The following is a 15,705-nucleotide window of genomic DNA, read 5'->3' on the forward strand; positions in this document are numbered from 1 at the left end:
AAGAACGTCTTCCCACTTCACTATAAGCCTTCTTACCTGCCGCTACAGCTCTGAAGAGCTTTTTGTCCAAAACTCCCCTCAGTCCTCCTTTAAGGAAACTTTCACAAACCATTTTTTCACCTGACTTCCAGCCCAGGGGCTTCATGCCCCTTTACTTCTAAGTTGTCCCCATTTTCTTGGTCTTTGTTCATTTGTGGCAAAGACATTTAAATTATCAGTTACGCACTACCTAACTTAAATATGCTCTTTGCTCCTCTTCACTCATCTCTCAATATGAGCTTCTCTTTAAGGTACATCCAGAACACAAACATAAATACCTTCTTTTATTAAACCTGTCACCTGAGTTACAGTAATGAACGCGTTGAGAAAGGAAAAAAAAAGCAGAAAAGAGTTTAGCATCTTAGTTTTTATTTACCTTCATATTCAGCTTTCTTTGTTGCTTCCAAGTTTCTCCATTCAGTTCCTACAAGCCTGCTGAGCTCTCCAAAGGAGTAGTCTGGGTGCTGAGCTTTAATCACAGCTCTCATCTCGCTGCTAAATAAGATGTACCCACTCATGTTGATCTTCCTTTTTGATCCCTCCTTCTTGGTGCTGCCCTTAACAGACTTGGGAGTGGACTGTGAGAAAAGGCAGTTATGACCACAAGCGTACAAAAGAGAACCTTCTTGACATACAGAATTCAAAGCTGTAAGAAACAGTATTTTAGAATATTCCTACATTTCTTTTGAACGTATTTGCACAAGGTCCATCCAACCTTACAGCCCCTGAATAGAGACTGTATCTACTGATGCATGGCAAGAGCATACGCACACGCTTCTGAAAAGTACGCAGGAGAAAAAAACAACTCTGACAACCAACCCCAAGATCCCACCATGTCCTGATGCTTTTCAGCCCCTCCAGACATAACACCACCTTTATAACCGAGCTTCAAAAAATTCAGTAAGACAACGCAGAACACTTACTATTTTACTATCAGCTAAAATCATTCCAAACTGAATGAGAAGGCTAAGAAAGGCTGAGTAGCAAATAAGTGACTATTGGGAAGGACAGAAGAGAATAAAAGTACTTGTATGCTCTTCAGAAATATTGTCAAAACAAATTGAGTAAAATGTTTGATTTGTCATTGCACATTTTAGGGAAATGCTTCTCCATTTCCTCCTCGGTCTTTGCAACCCCTCCCCTCCCTGGCTCCATCTTCCACTTTTCACGTCTCTAAATGCTCTCTATTTTGCCTGCCAGAATTTCTCTCTTGTATTCACTCCCATTATTTCAGTAGCCGTTTCTCCCTGAAAAGCCCAAAGCCCAGTTTTGCTGATCATTTTACCTGTACAACACACTCACATCATATTCTGTGTTTTGATGGGTAACAAAAATTTTCCTCTTTTGCTTTCCCACCAGTTGAGAGATCCTTGATGTTTCCAGCCAACAAAAGATTTAACCTGTTCTGAGAACCACTGAGATACCTGGAACCACTGAGATACCACTGATACACCTGGAACCCCTGTTTTGAAGGATCCTTCAACCTATATTTGTTACAGGAGACCAAAATTCACCCACAGTTCACCCACCCAAAATTCACCCTACAAGGCCCAAAAACATATCATCATACCAAAAACCTGAAAAGGCCCTTCTCGTATCCTGAACATTAAAAATTTCTCAGATCTTGAAAAGTGTAATTGTTTCCAAATACCTGGTAGGATAAAAAGGAAAGAAAAACGTATGCAACAATTTTCTTCCTTTCCTGAAATCCTGGCCATGTTACTAACTCCTCCTACTCGCCACTTTGAGCCCTGCAGTTCAACACTCTTCTCTCAGCTGAAGAGAAAGCTTCAGAGATACCAAGATGCTTAAAAAGTCTTGCTGGTCAGCTTAAGCCAGGCACTGGATAAACTGAGACATACTCATATGTTACTCCAAACATCACTGCAATTGTTTTCAAATGGCAATCTACCCAGAATGTTTTCATTACGAATCTAAAGGAAACACTTGTCTTTTTGGAGGAAGTCTTTTAGCTTTGTCTTTAAGAAGGAGGAAGGGAAGAAAACTCCACACAGGTTCTGAGATGACGCACAGGGCATGTACAACTCATCCTGGCTTCTCAGGCAAGCCCACACTGGCAGATGGAGAGTTCTCTATTCAGAAACAGGAAAATCTAATGATATATTTGGCTTTTTACACACCTGCATGTAGATAGTTACAAGTTTATTTGCTGGTTTTGCCTTTATAGTGCTTGAAACAGTTTTGATAACAGCAATCTAATGTAAAAGCCTACCCATCACTTTGGAAGGGCAAGCAGGACTTTGAGAAACCCTAAGAATTCTTGTTCCTCTGTTCTTTCACATCTCTGACACAACTACTTTAAAATGAACGGAATCATTTCCATTTGAGTCAGATAACTGCATATTCAGTTTTAGATGTGTTATAAGAAAAAGCAGGACGCCCTTTTATGCCTTTTCTCAGCCATACTGCTAAAGCAAACAGTGAAGTTGCACATCTTTTTTAGGTTCGACTTGATTCACAGCAAACTGCAGCAGGAGAGCATCATCCACCTATTCGTCAAGCCCCACAGCACCATGTATTGACTTGTCTTTACTCCTGTTCTATTTAGGTGTATCACAAGAAAAAAAGTCTAAAAATTCTGAGGCTTAATAGCTCTTAAATAAAATTCCATATGTGTAAGAGGACATGAAGCAACCACATGCCTTTTACCCAGGAGCTCTGTTTAAAAAGACACTTTTCACTAGGGACATAAATGGAACAGATTATCTGAAGAAGAAAGCTGATTTCTGTACTACATGTTAGTTATCGCTCCACCACAGTGAAATTGTGCTCTGACTGCCAGCTCAGACACAACATGCCTTTTCTTTCCAAATCAGCAGTGAAGGATCCGTCAGGACCCTTCTGTATCATCATTCACTTCGTAGCATTCATTGGCATTGATCCTTTTCAGTTTCCCTTACTTGTTTTATTTCTGGGGTTTTTTTGTTTCATTACCAACAATTTAAGAAAATAATCCAACTACCAACCTGGCTTTTTAAAGAGCTATTATATGTCAGTACTTAAATAAAAGTTCAGGGGAATCTGAGCATAACACAGCTGTGCAGAAAATGGAAAGCAAAGGAGATCACGAGACCGCGGATGCTGCAGAAAGCAGTCTGAGGACATCTTTAATGCCCAACGATCCCTATTTCAACTGCTTTTGGCAGCTGCCATGCTTAACAATGGTAATCTTTTGATTTATAAAAGGTTACCTTCCCATTCTTAGCATCCCATTCGGTTGAAGCTGGTAACATACTTTCTATTTGTAATACTCTGCAAGAGTTTTCATGCTACTTGGGAAATTCAGCACATTAAAACGTGCAGCAAGACAACCTTGCACAGGAAAATGCATTTGGTGGTCTGCCCACATGGCAAAAATCCCAGTCAAACGAAGCTAAAGCTTCCCCTTTCATCAACTCCTTTTCATGACATCCAAAGACTGTTATTTCTGCTCGGGGTCACATCCTTTCCTCAGCTACCCATGAGGTTGTCACTTCACAGTCAATGTGACGCAGCAGAAATCCACACTGCTGGTTACAAAAGTGTCCAAGTCCCTCCTGTTCCCAGCAGGTCATTCCCATTGCCTCTTTAATGCTGGCGTTAGCTTGGATGTGGCAATGCGGTAAGAAAGATAAGGGGTTTAATTCAGTTGCAAACAATCATTTTTGGTTAGTTAAATTTCCAGTTAAAGCAGTTCCTCACCCTGCTTGAATACTTCATTACATAAAGACCCGGGTGTGCAAGAAACACAGCAAGAGAGGAAAGGGGATCAAAAGTGCCTCAATTAACAGCAGCAACGACTCATGCTACGTTCAAGTGGCATATAACCACACGATTCCTCTTTTACTTCCTAGACATTTATCAGCAAATTAATACTAAAGCTTCTAGGATATCCATTTCTTCTAACATTTTCAACAAGTTCCCATTTCCAAGTAAGAATGGTAACTTACTACTAAAAAAGTGATTTTATTTTCCTTTGAGGATGGCACATAGCATTTTCTAAAAAGGTAGCAAAATCGTAACACCCAAAATGCTAGCTTTTTCCAAAATTTAAGGGGAAGATTACAAATGGGCGTTAGGTAAATTGAGAATTACAATTAAAACCTTACAGCCCAACTTTATATTTAATATAAAGACCTGATATTTCTGAGCAAGTGTCACAGAAAATCTAATTCGAAATCATGTATCATACAAAAACCTACCCTAGATATTCCTCAACTAAATGATTTCCTTTAAAAATATTTCAAGGGACTTGAATATTATCACCTGGTTATCATATTGGATACGCCAAAACTGTTCCATGCGATTTATTCCATAGATTCGTAAACTTAAGCATAAATCCCTTCCATGTATATGATAAAATGTAACTATTTCTTTGTTTATTTGTGTTGGGGAAAGAATACGGAATATAAAGGTTTAAAGGTTTCTCAAGGAAGATCCTTACCTGTGGTGGAGTATAAGGCATTATATCCAGCTCACTAGCTAGTGGGGTCTGAAGCTGAGGCATAGAAGGTGTTTCAGTCATATCACCTTCCTCTTCTCCCATCTCTTCCATGTCTTCATCACCTCCTTCCAACTCTGCGAATTTTGCTTCTAGCTGCTGAATCTTCTTTTCCAGCAGTGGAGATGGTTCCTTCTGAGGAACGATGGGTTTTCTGAAAGGTGGAAGAAGACAAAAAGCAGATGAGAATACACTCGTATTTTACTGGAGATAGCATGTATTTTTGAAGAGAAAACTAACTTTTCTTCCTTTATCTCTAAACAACACAGAAACAATGATGACTTAGGATGTGCTGGTGCTTCCTTTCAGAACACTGAGCAGAAATCACTGTCTGTGGACCGTGTTTCATTTCAGTCACTTGTTTGAAGAATTTTTTTCTTTTTTTTAATGAGCTGAAGGGGATTTCAATGCAGCCAATACTTCATTTCTGCAATAGAGGGCAGCTAAGACCACGTCTTCCTTAAGAATTTATATTTTACTTAAGTTAGAACTTAGTATTTTTATTAATATCAATGTTCACCAACTGGAAAGCTATTCATTATCCATAATGAGGACTTAAATATTTTAACGACATCTAAGAGAATTTACCAATCTGATAATGTAATAAATTTTACTAAAGCCAGCAGAAGAAAAAGAACACCCACTGGTATGTTAAGACCATGAAAAGACTGATTTTATCTGGACTTCTTTCCAAAAGTTTTATTAGTCAAGATTCATCTCCTACAGCTATGACTTTTATATAGGTACTGGGTCTGGCTGGTATGGAGTTAAATTTTGGATAGTAGCCTGTTTGGTGCTGTGTTCTGGACCTGTGACCACAACAATGTGATAACACAGGGATGTTGCAGCTATTGCTGAACAGCGCTGGCACATCGTCAAGGCCTTTTCTTCTTCCCACTCAGCCCTGATGTAGGCCAGGTGGGCAAGAAGCTGTAGGGGAGACAACCAGGACAGCTAACCTGACCAAAGTGGTATTCCATACCACATTAAATGGTGCTCAGCAAGAAAAGCTGGGAAAAAGGAGGAAGAGGGGCCATTTGGGGTTATAGTGCTTTCCAAGTAACCATTATGCGTGCTGAAGCCCTGCTTCTTTCCAGGAAATGGCCAAACACCTGCCTGCCGATGGAAAGTAGTGAATTAATTCCTTTTTGCTTTGTTTGTGTGCAGCTTTGCTTCACTTACTAAACTGTCTTTATCTGGACTCAGGAGTTTTTCATCCTTTTGCCCTTCTCATTCCCTCCTCCATCCCTTGCCGGGGAGTGAGCAACTGGCTGGGTGGGGGCTTAGCTGAACCAGGCTCAGTTCACCACAGTACAGAAGAGTGCTCAGGTGACCCCCACATTCCCATCACATTTATACCTAAAATAGTATATTTCATCATCTACAACTTTTGCAGACAGTGAAAATCTCTTCAGCCCTTTAAATTTCTTCATTTGTTTGTCACTTTCATTGTAGCGGCTCTCACACAGGAAAACATCATTTTCGGAGATTTCTGTTGGTCTGCAGGAGAGGAAGTCTTTGAACGACAGAACCGCACACTTCCCTGCAGAAAAAAAGAGCTGGGTAAGAAGCCACACTTGCACACATTTGACCAGCTGCGGAAACTCAAGTTTCTGTCAGAATCATAATTCTGGATATTTCCCACTATTTGGCACAACTATGGAAAATACACCAATTGATATCCCTATTAAATAACGCCACACGAGAAACCTAGAGGAACTTAACGCAGCTTTTGGATTTTTTCAAAGAACAAGGAAACCTGCAAAATAACAAAACCTCATGATCAGTTAACTACAGTTGGCACAGCATCGTAACTACAAAACAAAGCGCACAGCCATCGCCTTATGCCACAAACCAAATTTCAGCCTCCTTCTGCACTGACTTTCCAGGTTAACGCATGCTGGAATAATTGCATTAATAAGTGATATTAACGAAGATTTCTGTTCTCTGGCTGCAGACAACATTCACTTTGATACCATATACATAATTCCCTTATTGTAAGGAAGCTTCCTTATAGTGAAAATTCTCATGACAGGTCCCAAAGACAGGAATGCACATTAGAAGTGGACTGAATAACCTCTCCTCTCAGGCTCAGTATGAAAAAAACACCCCATACTTGGAATCAAGCCTACACATAGCTATAAATCACTTCAGACAGTGTAGGAAAAGAAAGAGCATCCATTGGATTTAAAGTTGTTAATAATTACCCAAAATACAACTCATCGGACAGGTCTCTTCCAAATTACTCAAAAACACTTCCTTCTTGTAGAACATTTTAGTTGGTTCATGTTCAGTTTCTTCAGGATGTATAAATATTGGGCCAAAGAAATATGCAGCTCCATCTCGCACCCACATCTTTTCAATTCTGGGAAGAAAACCAAACCACTGGCATAAATGAAAGGCCATCCCTCCTAAATGAGACGGCCGGGTGCACTAGGTTGTGCAACAAGACTATCAGTAAAAAATGAGTACACAAGAATGGCCTATTCCAACTGTACAACTGTGTCACCTTTTCAGCCTGACAGGTAGCTAAACTTCCACCTGAGTCTGTTAAGAGCTTGTACTATTTAGCTTAATTCACAATATTTTTTTCCCCATCCTTTTTTATACTTTTTGCAACCAGCCCATCTTTTGTCCAAGTTATTTTTATAGGCACAAACTGCAAATAAAGAAGTTGCGCCTACCTTCCTACCCGAGGTCGCACTAGCCCGTGTGATTTTATGAAGACACAGTCCCCGACCTTAAGCCACATATCATTGTAGCAGAGCTGTTCGAAGTAATGGCAACCAGGTTCTCCATTGGACATTTCTACGGGAACATCTTCTTTGTCCTGCAGAAGAAGATGCATTTAGAAACTTGTGGAAGGAGGAAAACCAAACACATACATAAAAAGATGCCAGGTGCAAGTAAAAGACTTTGCTCCATCTTTATGTTACTGATAATAGGTGAACACTAAACAGAGCTGCTCATGGTAAAGTGAGGGGTCTTGAAATTTAAAAGTGAAATAGCAAAGTCAAAGAAACCCTCCATGTATGTCACAAGTTTTCCTATTTCACCAAGATTTGATTGCTGGAACAATGATCTACAGGTCCTTTTCTGTTCTACTGCTTCAAAGTTAACAGGCCAAGCCACGCCTTGTCAGCTTACTGATGGGTTGGTTTAAAGCACAGTAACATGCTTAAGAGGCAAGAATCGAGTATATAGACAAGTTAACAGACATAGAAATTTAATGATTCAACTCTCATATACAATAGTATGTATTTTATATATATATATATACACACACACACACACACTAATCACACTCCATGTATTGCTTGCAAATTCAAACCATTTGCCCTATTTAATTTCTTTCTTTTTAGTCAACACTCACATTTGCCTCATTTGACCTTTTAGCCTAGGATATCAGGAAGCCAATAAAAACACAGGCAATCTCTCCAAGGTGTGGAAGGACAAGACCATACAAGTTTTCATTCTCTTGGTAGAAACAATTCCTTCTCTTGTCATGATGTGAACAAATATACTAATAAATACTGTCTGATTGAAGCTGGCAATGAACATGCTGGGTATTCTGTTCTGAGGTTCTATTACAGAACTCAAAGTAAACTGGATTTATTTTATGACTCCAAGATTTTTTTTTATGGCTCTAAATTTATTTTAGACAAACTCAATTTAATACCTTCATTTAAATGTATTTCTTTTCTGACTCTAAATACAATAACATAAACCATTTTACCCAGTATGCTGGATAGAAATACTCTTAAGCATCTCAACAACAAACTACTGAGTTATCAACCACAAGCAGGTCACAAACAACAGAATATTATATATTGCTTACTGCTGCCTAGCTACAGACTATTTCACTGAAATACTACATAATAAAGCATTTCAGCATTGCCATGAAGTAAAATTAGACTCTAGCTCTCCTGATTCTTTAGGCTTAAGGCAAGCTTTACATTGTAAGTGTAATTTTCTTTTCTAAAGTGGTAAAAAAGCCACAGATCCCATCACATGATCACAATAAAGCAACTGTAGAGTCTAGCAAATATGTACACAGCTTATTTTCTGTTTAGTCTATATGTTGGTTGCATATATTTGCAAACCCATATAACAATGTATAACATAAATATTATATTAATTTATATTTTATTGTGTCTGAATGCTGTAAAACCAAAGTTAAAGAATGACAAAATGTGAGCCTTCTTATCTATCAAACGTGATGGAGGTTCCACTTGTTATCTTACATACCTTTTCAAGATGAAGGATACTTTCTCCCACCTTACTGTCCTCCAACGTTTCAGCGTGTTTCTCCTCATCTACTTTTTCTGTATTAGCAAATACAGAGGCAACACGGACTACAGGCAGGGGTACATCTCGTGGGACAAATCTTACAGAGCTGACAGGCATAGTCCACAGTTTAATCTTTTTAAAAGATTTTGTCTTTGCAGAATAACGTGACTCACAGACATAGACATCCTCATCTCCAAAGTTTTCAGGACACAGTTTAAAATACTCCTGCAGATTGAAGAAAAACGGATGAAGTATTTCAGCAACACACACACACACACACACACACCCTCCCCACACACACAGTCAACTCCCTTCTCATGCCTCCTGTTTTTTTCTTATGTTTCTATCAGAAACACTTTTAGACTAATAAAGCCTTTCTGCCGAGTTCTTTTCTTCCAGTTTGACATCCAAGTTACATTAAAAATTAAAAACAAACAACAAGAAATCCCTTAGAGAAGCTAAATTCAGCACAGGTTATCGTGTGAGAAATGTTGGGTTTTATTCGTTTACCAAAACAGTACATTAAAAAGTACAAGATCTGCAGCCCAAAACAACCTTTAAAAGATTTCTGAGCTTTGACTTGGAAAGAGGACATGACCACAAAGGGGCTTTTGGGGGGGGCGAAGTCAGCTCCATGCTCACTGACATGTAACTGTGATACCCATTCGTGTACTCAGCAGCTGTAGCATTTTTCCATACACACTACCTTCTAAAAACTGGGTGAGAGAGTCTGCTGCAAGCAAGCCAAAGATTCTCAGCACAAGGATAACGTGGAATCAAACCTGAGACAGAGGTGAAAACTTCATCCTCTTACTAAGCCATTCAAGCCTCTCTCTCAACCAAACATAAATCTACATGCTTTGAGGGGAACCTTTAAGAAGTTATCTGCAATTTCTCTACTAAATGCTCTGAAAAAAATCAGTTGGCTAATTATTAGTAGGCACATAATTCTACAAACCAAACAGCACCAAGAAACATCACCACTTGGATGAACTCCCGATCTCATGAAGCAAATGAGCAATACAAACAGTACACACGAGCAAGTCCCATTTTATTTAAGTACTAGTAGAATGTCTCCATTAGAATGCCTACACTTTGTCAAGAAATCAGCAGAGACAAAATTTGCCTGAATAGCCTCTCACCTTAACAAACATGACCACGCATTTGCCTAAAATTTTGCTAACAGGAACTTTATTGTAATAGTCACTTTTAAAAACTTCTTTCTCCAAGAATTTTCGTGTTGCAAGATGAAATGTTTCATTTGGTCGATAAAACCAACAGCCATACAGCCATTTCTCTCCTAAGAGGGGGGGGGGAAAAAGATAGCAAGAGAGAAGAGAGAAAGAAAAGGAGGTAAAACAGTATACTCTCAAGTGCATGAGCAAGAAAAAACAACTATAGATTGATTGATTAATCAAACAGCTGTTTATACTGAAAGTAAACTTTTAAACCAGGGCAAGATTCTTTTACTGTTTCAGGTAAAATGCCTGGAAATTGGTTTTACCCCAGTAAAACCCGACTCAGCAAAATTAAGGAGGAATCAGTTCTGTTGTATCAGATGACTTCAGGAAACAGTCTGCGACTTATTTATAATTCTTGACTTTCAGGCCTTAAAATGGCTTCAAAGCCTATGCAACAATCACCTGATTATTTGAAAAACCTTGAATAACTGGTTTCAAGTTTTTCAAGACCTATTTCTTCCATGTTATGCTATGACAAATTCAAATTTTTCACAGTAATTTATAAAGAAGTTACAAATATGTACTGTTATTCTAAATAAAATATCCGTAATCTGTAGCCTGAACCAGAAGAAACAGTGCTATTCACTTTCTCCATCACAGACAAACGAACATAAACGTCCAACTGGCCAATGGTCCATCTACCCAAACACACTTTATCCAACTGAGTGCGCAGGACGGACTGCTAGGAGAACACATGTCACCTTGGCCACTCTCCATACGCATTCCACTCCTCCTACAGTCAATGCATTAGGATGTTAGGAGAGCTATTCTCTCTACCTGGCTAATATTTGCTAGCTATTCCCTTTATTATTTGGTTTAGACCTGCTGTACATGGAATTGTCCCACCCATTCTTCAACCTTTTGATATAATCTGCCACCACAAGCTCCTGGGGAAGACAACAGACTCATGACCCACTCTATTAAAAAGCCAAACACTTTCACGTGCTTTGATCTGCTTTATTCGTGTCAATGAGTGCCCTCTAGCTCTAGTACTGCTGGCTTTGTTGAACAGTATTTCTGCATTCACCTTATCTACCCACTTCATGGTTTTCCAAACCTTTATTATATCCTGCCTTACATTTCCCTTCTCCAAATTTAAAGAGTGACAGTCTTTCTAATCTGCCCTTGTAACACATCCGTTCCATCCCTTTAAAAAAAGTGCACCCAAAATGGTTAACTCCACTATACCCCACTGTAGTTCTCAGCAACGGTATTTTCCAGGATTGCTGAGAGTGCATCACGCTTATCTTATACTCTTGCCATATCTTTAGCCTTTCTTACACCGAAGAGAAGTACCTGCTGCAAACAGAAGGTATCACTGATGAGAAAAAACCAAAACAGTACTTGTTACGGCTTGATTTGGCCTAGGAAATGCAAGATTCAGCTCAAGTCTGAAATTTAACAAAGGTAAGTTCTGAGTTGTTCTGTGTAACATTTACAGCTAAACGCACACAACTTTTTGGTTCAGATTTCTCAGCACAGAAAAACCCCCTAAGTGTTCTCCTGCACCTAAATTACAAGGAGCCCATCCCACTCAGAAAAGCCTATTTTCTGGGATGCTTACAATTTGAGGGTAGATAGAGATGAACAACAAAAAAGCGTGTGCTGATCCAAGTACTTTATATTTGTAATATTCTTTGGAACAAAACAACTCAGAAACAAGAAAAATATTGACCAGCTCACATGTACTTCTGCAAATAAAATAACATCTACACAGAAAAAGCTCAAATTGTAAGTTTTATGTAGTAACAAGAACTTTCACCATATTGTTTTCCTATAGCAAAGGCATCCTTACCAGCCGAATCTTCCCACAGCCTCTCGATACAGACTATGTGAGGTTGCAAGTTGGGTTCTGCAGGCTCCACATACACGTAATCTCCTACATGGTACATGCTGTTCTTGAAGCTGCAATCCTGGCTGTAGGTCCGATGCAAGCTTGACAGCCCAGCTGACCCAGAAGAATCTTCACTCTTTTCAGCTTCTTATTTCAAGAAGGAAAAAACAGATGTTAGTAAGGTTGGTAATGCCACATTTCCACATTGACCAAGATTGCTGATGAGTGCCCTCACCCTTTGCTGAGTGCAAAAGTGCCACCGATGCCTGCTGCATCCCTCCGTCACTGACTTCCAGCACAAAGGGAGGGTTTAAGAGTGCTTTGTGCTGCTAGCCCTTCTGGTGCTATGGGTGCTGCTGAAGACTGGGTTTCCCTTCTTCAGCTGAATTTTATTGAGCCCTCCCAGTGAGTGAAGAGGAACTCTATGACAGCACTGAGCTCAGAAGCCTTCAGAAAGGCCCATTTTGCCTTCTTTGGGGTTTTTAGCTCTCAAAGGAAGACTGAAAAAGGGCATCATAATTGTTGTCCCCTTATAATACTGAGCCTGGTTGGAGTAACCAGACTTCACTACTGCTGACATTAGTGCTATGTGCGAAGATGAACCATGTGAGAGAGCCAATTCAAGGACAAACGGCAAACAGCTCTGCTCCAATCCATGGACAGCTGCAATTAGAAAGCTTTATTCATTCCCCTAGACCTGCTCCACAGCTATTACATGGATAGTAACAGCCAGGAACCGTGAAACACAAAGAATCTTCACAGTAGGTTTCTTGCCCTACAAAATAGTGCACGCCCATTCCTCTTCACGCTCACAGTAGCCAAGCAAGAAATGCAAAAGTCTTACTTAAATACCATTTGTTTAGCAGTGTTAAAAGTATGATCACAGACAACACCACCAGTACACCAGGAAACCAGTATTTGTGAATTGGAACAGCCATTGCTAGGTTTATTATCAGCAGAAAGCTATCGTAAATAATTACTGTTGTCTTTTATAATATCCTTGAAATAACACTACTGGTACTCCAATGTGTTCTGATTACGGAATTTATGTAAGGTTAGTATCTACCTACATCTCTATCTTAAAACCACCTGGCATGGCTGATAAGGATTAAAATAAAATAAATGTCTCATACCATCAAAATACAAACCCTTGGCAGACAATCAGACTACTAAGACCCTTGCAGTAGGCAAAGCTGCAGCAACAGCAGAGCATACATCATACGCATGTTTTGCAATTTACAAATGAATGAACAAAAAGTAGCTACCTCTCTTCTCCTCCTCTCTTTTGAGCTTATCCTCCTCTATCTCTTTCGGCAGCTTTTCCTTCTTTTCCTTTTCCACATCATTGTGAAGATGCTTGGTGGTATAGCTGAGAGCAGGTGAGAGAAGAATCTCCCCGTTCTTACAAAGTTCATCTCGAATTTTGATAAAGAACTGCTGAAGTTCGACCGCATCCTCATAAATCTCTGAGTCAGTCCTGTACAAGACCACATACAAGAGGGCAGAAACATAGTTTGTGCAGGGTCAAACAGGATCCTAAACACGTACCCATTGACTGCCAGACTTATTGGTAAGACTGACGCTTCACTCCTCCAACAGATTTCTGTGCTTACTCATAACAAGCAGCAGCAGACACTGGCAAGTCATAGCTCTACCTGCTCCTCTGCTGTCAGTTTGTATTATACTTTACCTAAAACAGCGTTTATGTATATACCAGTCCTGAAACACCAGAAAAATCAAAAGGTAACTGGTTGCAGCCATAACTACCTGCCACCAAATTTCTACAGTCTGTTAACTTCTGAAAACTTAAGTAATAACATTATTATTAACAAACCTGACTTACTTTAATTACCCGTACTCCTGTCAGTAGATGTTTTCATATAATTTTTACCACCTCTCCCTCAGACTCAAGATCTCCCGCCTATCCCGAAGTACTTTACCTCATTCAAGTAAAACACTGCGCAAGAAGTTGCAAACGTTCATAGCTACTGCACAGTATTACCATAACTCACACAACTGTGAGTGCTCCAAAAGAGTAATCTACTAGTCAAGCAGTCAGCAAACAGCTCCTCCCTGTTGGCTTTTTCCAATTTGAAAGTTACCACAAACCTGTTTTTCCATGAGGTCTGCATTTGGAAGACTAACATCAGAATTATCTTATGGCAGAAACTAACCTCTTCCTTGTTTTTAAATGAAAGCATACATTGCACTGAAGACCTGGTAGAACTTTTGAGATTCAGTTTTCTAAACATCCATACCAAGGAAAGCAAACACCTTAAAAACCCCACAACCTTCAACCTTTGTCTAACAATAACATGCAAAGCTCATGTGATAATACAAAAGACCTGAAAAATAGGGCTTCGCTCACCTGTTCATTCTCCTTGCCCTCTCCAGTACCTCAAACATATTCTCCTGGAACAAGTCCAACCTTCTGTAGCGATTGTTTTCAACATTTTTTCGGATAATATCAAAAGTCAGAGGAGGTTTATTTGGGAAGTTGGGATCAACAGCCGGAATTTCAGCTAAGGAGTCACTGTAGCATCTGCCCTCATCATCCTGGTGGCCCATAACAGATACAAAAAGGTTATGAATAAGCTCCTGAATCAGCAAAGTGACATTGGGCACATGAGAATCCTCATCGCCTTCTATTTCTCTCCGAGTTTCAAGCAAAACTTTATGCAGGACCAGAGCATCTTTATATATCAAAGATTCTGGCTCGTTATATGTGCAAGCATTATTGAACATCATGACGAAGTCCTCGACCATGGAATCAATATCCTGGTATTTGTTTGCCATCATATGACTTCTGATCTTTTCCATGTCAACGGGCTTTTTAATGGTTACGTAATAGTCAGGAAGTTCAGACCGCGATGGCAGCCTCAAGAAGATGGCGCTCAGTCGCCTGCCTCGTTTATCCGTGTAATTCTTAACTGCTTCGTACACCTCATTCAACTTCTGTTGCATTGGAGTCATGTATTTTGATTTTTTAGGAGATATGCCACTTTTTCTACCTAAGGAGACAAAAGGGGGAAAAAAAAAAAAAAGAATTATTACAAAACCAGAGCTTGCACACTTGTTTGTCCATCTCCTTTCCATTGGAAAGTTGTTCATTGAAGAACCACTTTATGGTATGGGCAGAAGACTCACATGGAGCCCATCCCAAGTTGGGGCTTCATTTTTCATAACTGTACATATATGTAATTTTTAAATGTGGTTTTTTTGGCAAACACAGAATCATATGTCCCTGTGTCATTCACCTGGTGGAAGTCTCTTCGGACTTAAGCATGGAAAACATTTTTCCCTAACTAATGTTGTTAATAACTCCTCTAAATTCAATTTGGTCTTACTAGCTCTACATGAGTTTCTCTCTACGGCTGTTAAAAATCCAAGCATCATGGGGTTTTTGCTATCACTAAAATTAAGCATCCTAAATATTATCAGATTCCTTTATGACAGGTTTATGCCAAATTAGAGAGTATTAATACAGGTAAAATGTAAAATAAGGCCTCCCATGGGATTATTATTCAGATTAGGTTTTTGATTAATTCAGGATCTCTGCTACTGTTCTGCATAGTCTCTGTGAATTCTCTACTGCCTGCACCTTACCTAAGAGCTGCACTTTTCTATTTTGAGAAGGCAGTGTGTAGTTATTTCCTTTAAACCTTTCTGTGCAATTTTAACCTCTGCGGTTTGCTAATTGCTCAACACGTACTACGGGGGCCTTAAGATCTGAGTAGTAGCACACCTAGTTTGTAAGGGCAACAGATCTAGGAACAGACATTGTTGGAAAATTTTGCTTC

At 39.4% G+C, this 15,705-nt stretch overlaps 1 protein-coding gene across 1 annotated transcript in view; it reads right to left on the reverse strand.

The window, feature by feature from the left end:
• Positions 1–15,705, reverse strand: part of PBRM1 (polybromo 1) — a gene marked incomplete at its 5' end in the record, with an annotated part of 39,378 nt that overhangs the window by 12,089 nt on the left and 11,584 nt on the right. Inside the window, 10 exons of the mRNA XM_010149686.1 lie at positions 416–617; positions 4,484–4,694; positions 5,900–6,083; positions 6,748–6,905; positions 7,225–7,370; positions 8,789–9,055; positions 9,973–10,130; positions 11,867–12,052; positions 13,171–13,382; positions 14,274–14,916. Of these exons, the coding sequence (XP_010147988.1) occupies positions 416–617; positions 4,484–4,694; positions 5,900–6,083; positions 6,748–6,905; positions 7,225–7,370; positions 8,789–9,055; positions 9,973–10,130; positions 11,867–12,052; positions 13,171–13,382; positions 14,274–14,916 (2,367 nt within the window). The remainder of the gene's footprint in view (positions 1–415; positions 618–4,483; positions 4,695–5,899; positions 6,084–6,747; positions 6,906–7,224; positions 7,371–8,788; positions 9,056–9,972; positions 10,131–11,866; positions 12,053–13,170; positions 13,383–14,273; positions 14,917–15,705) is intronic.

The sequence above is a fragment of the Eurypyga helias genome, unplaced genomic scaffold (assembly GCF_000690775.1).
Source record: "Eurypyga helias isolate BGI_N326 unplaced genomic scaffold, ASM69077v1 scaffold7984, whole genome shotgun sequence".
NCBI classification, from domain to species: Eukaryota; Metazoa; Chordata; class Aves; order Eurypygiformes; family Eurypygidae; genus Eurypyga; species Eurypyga helias.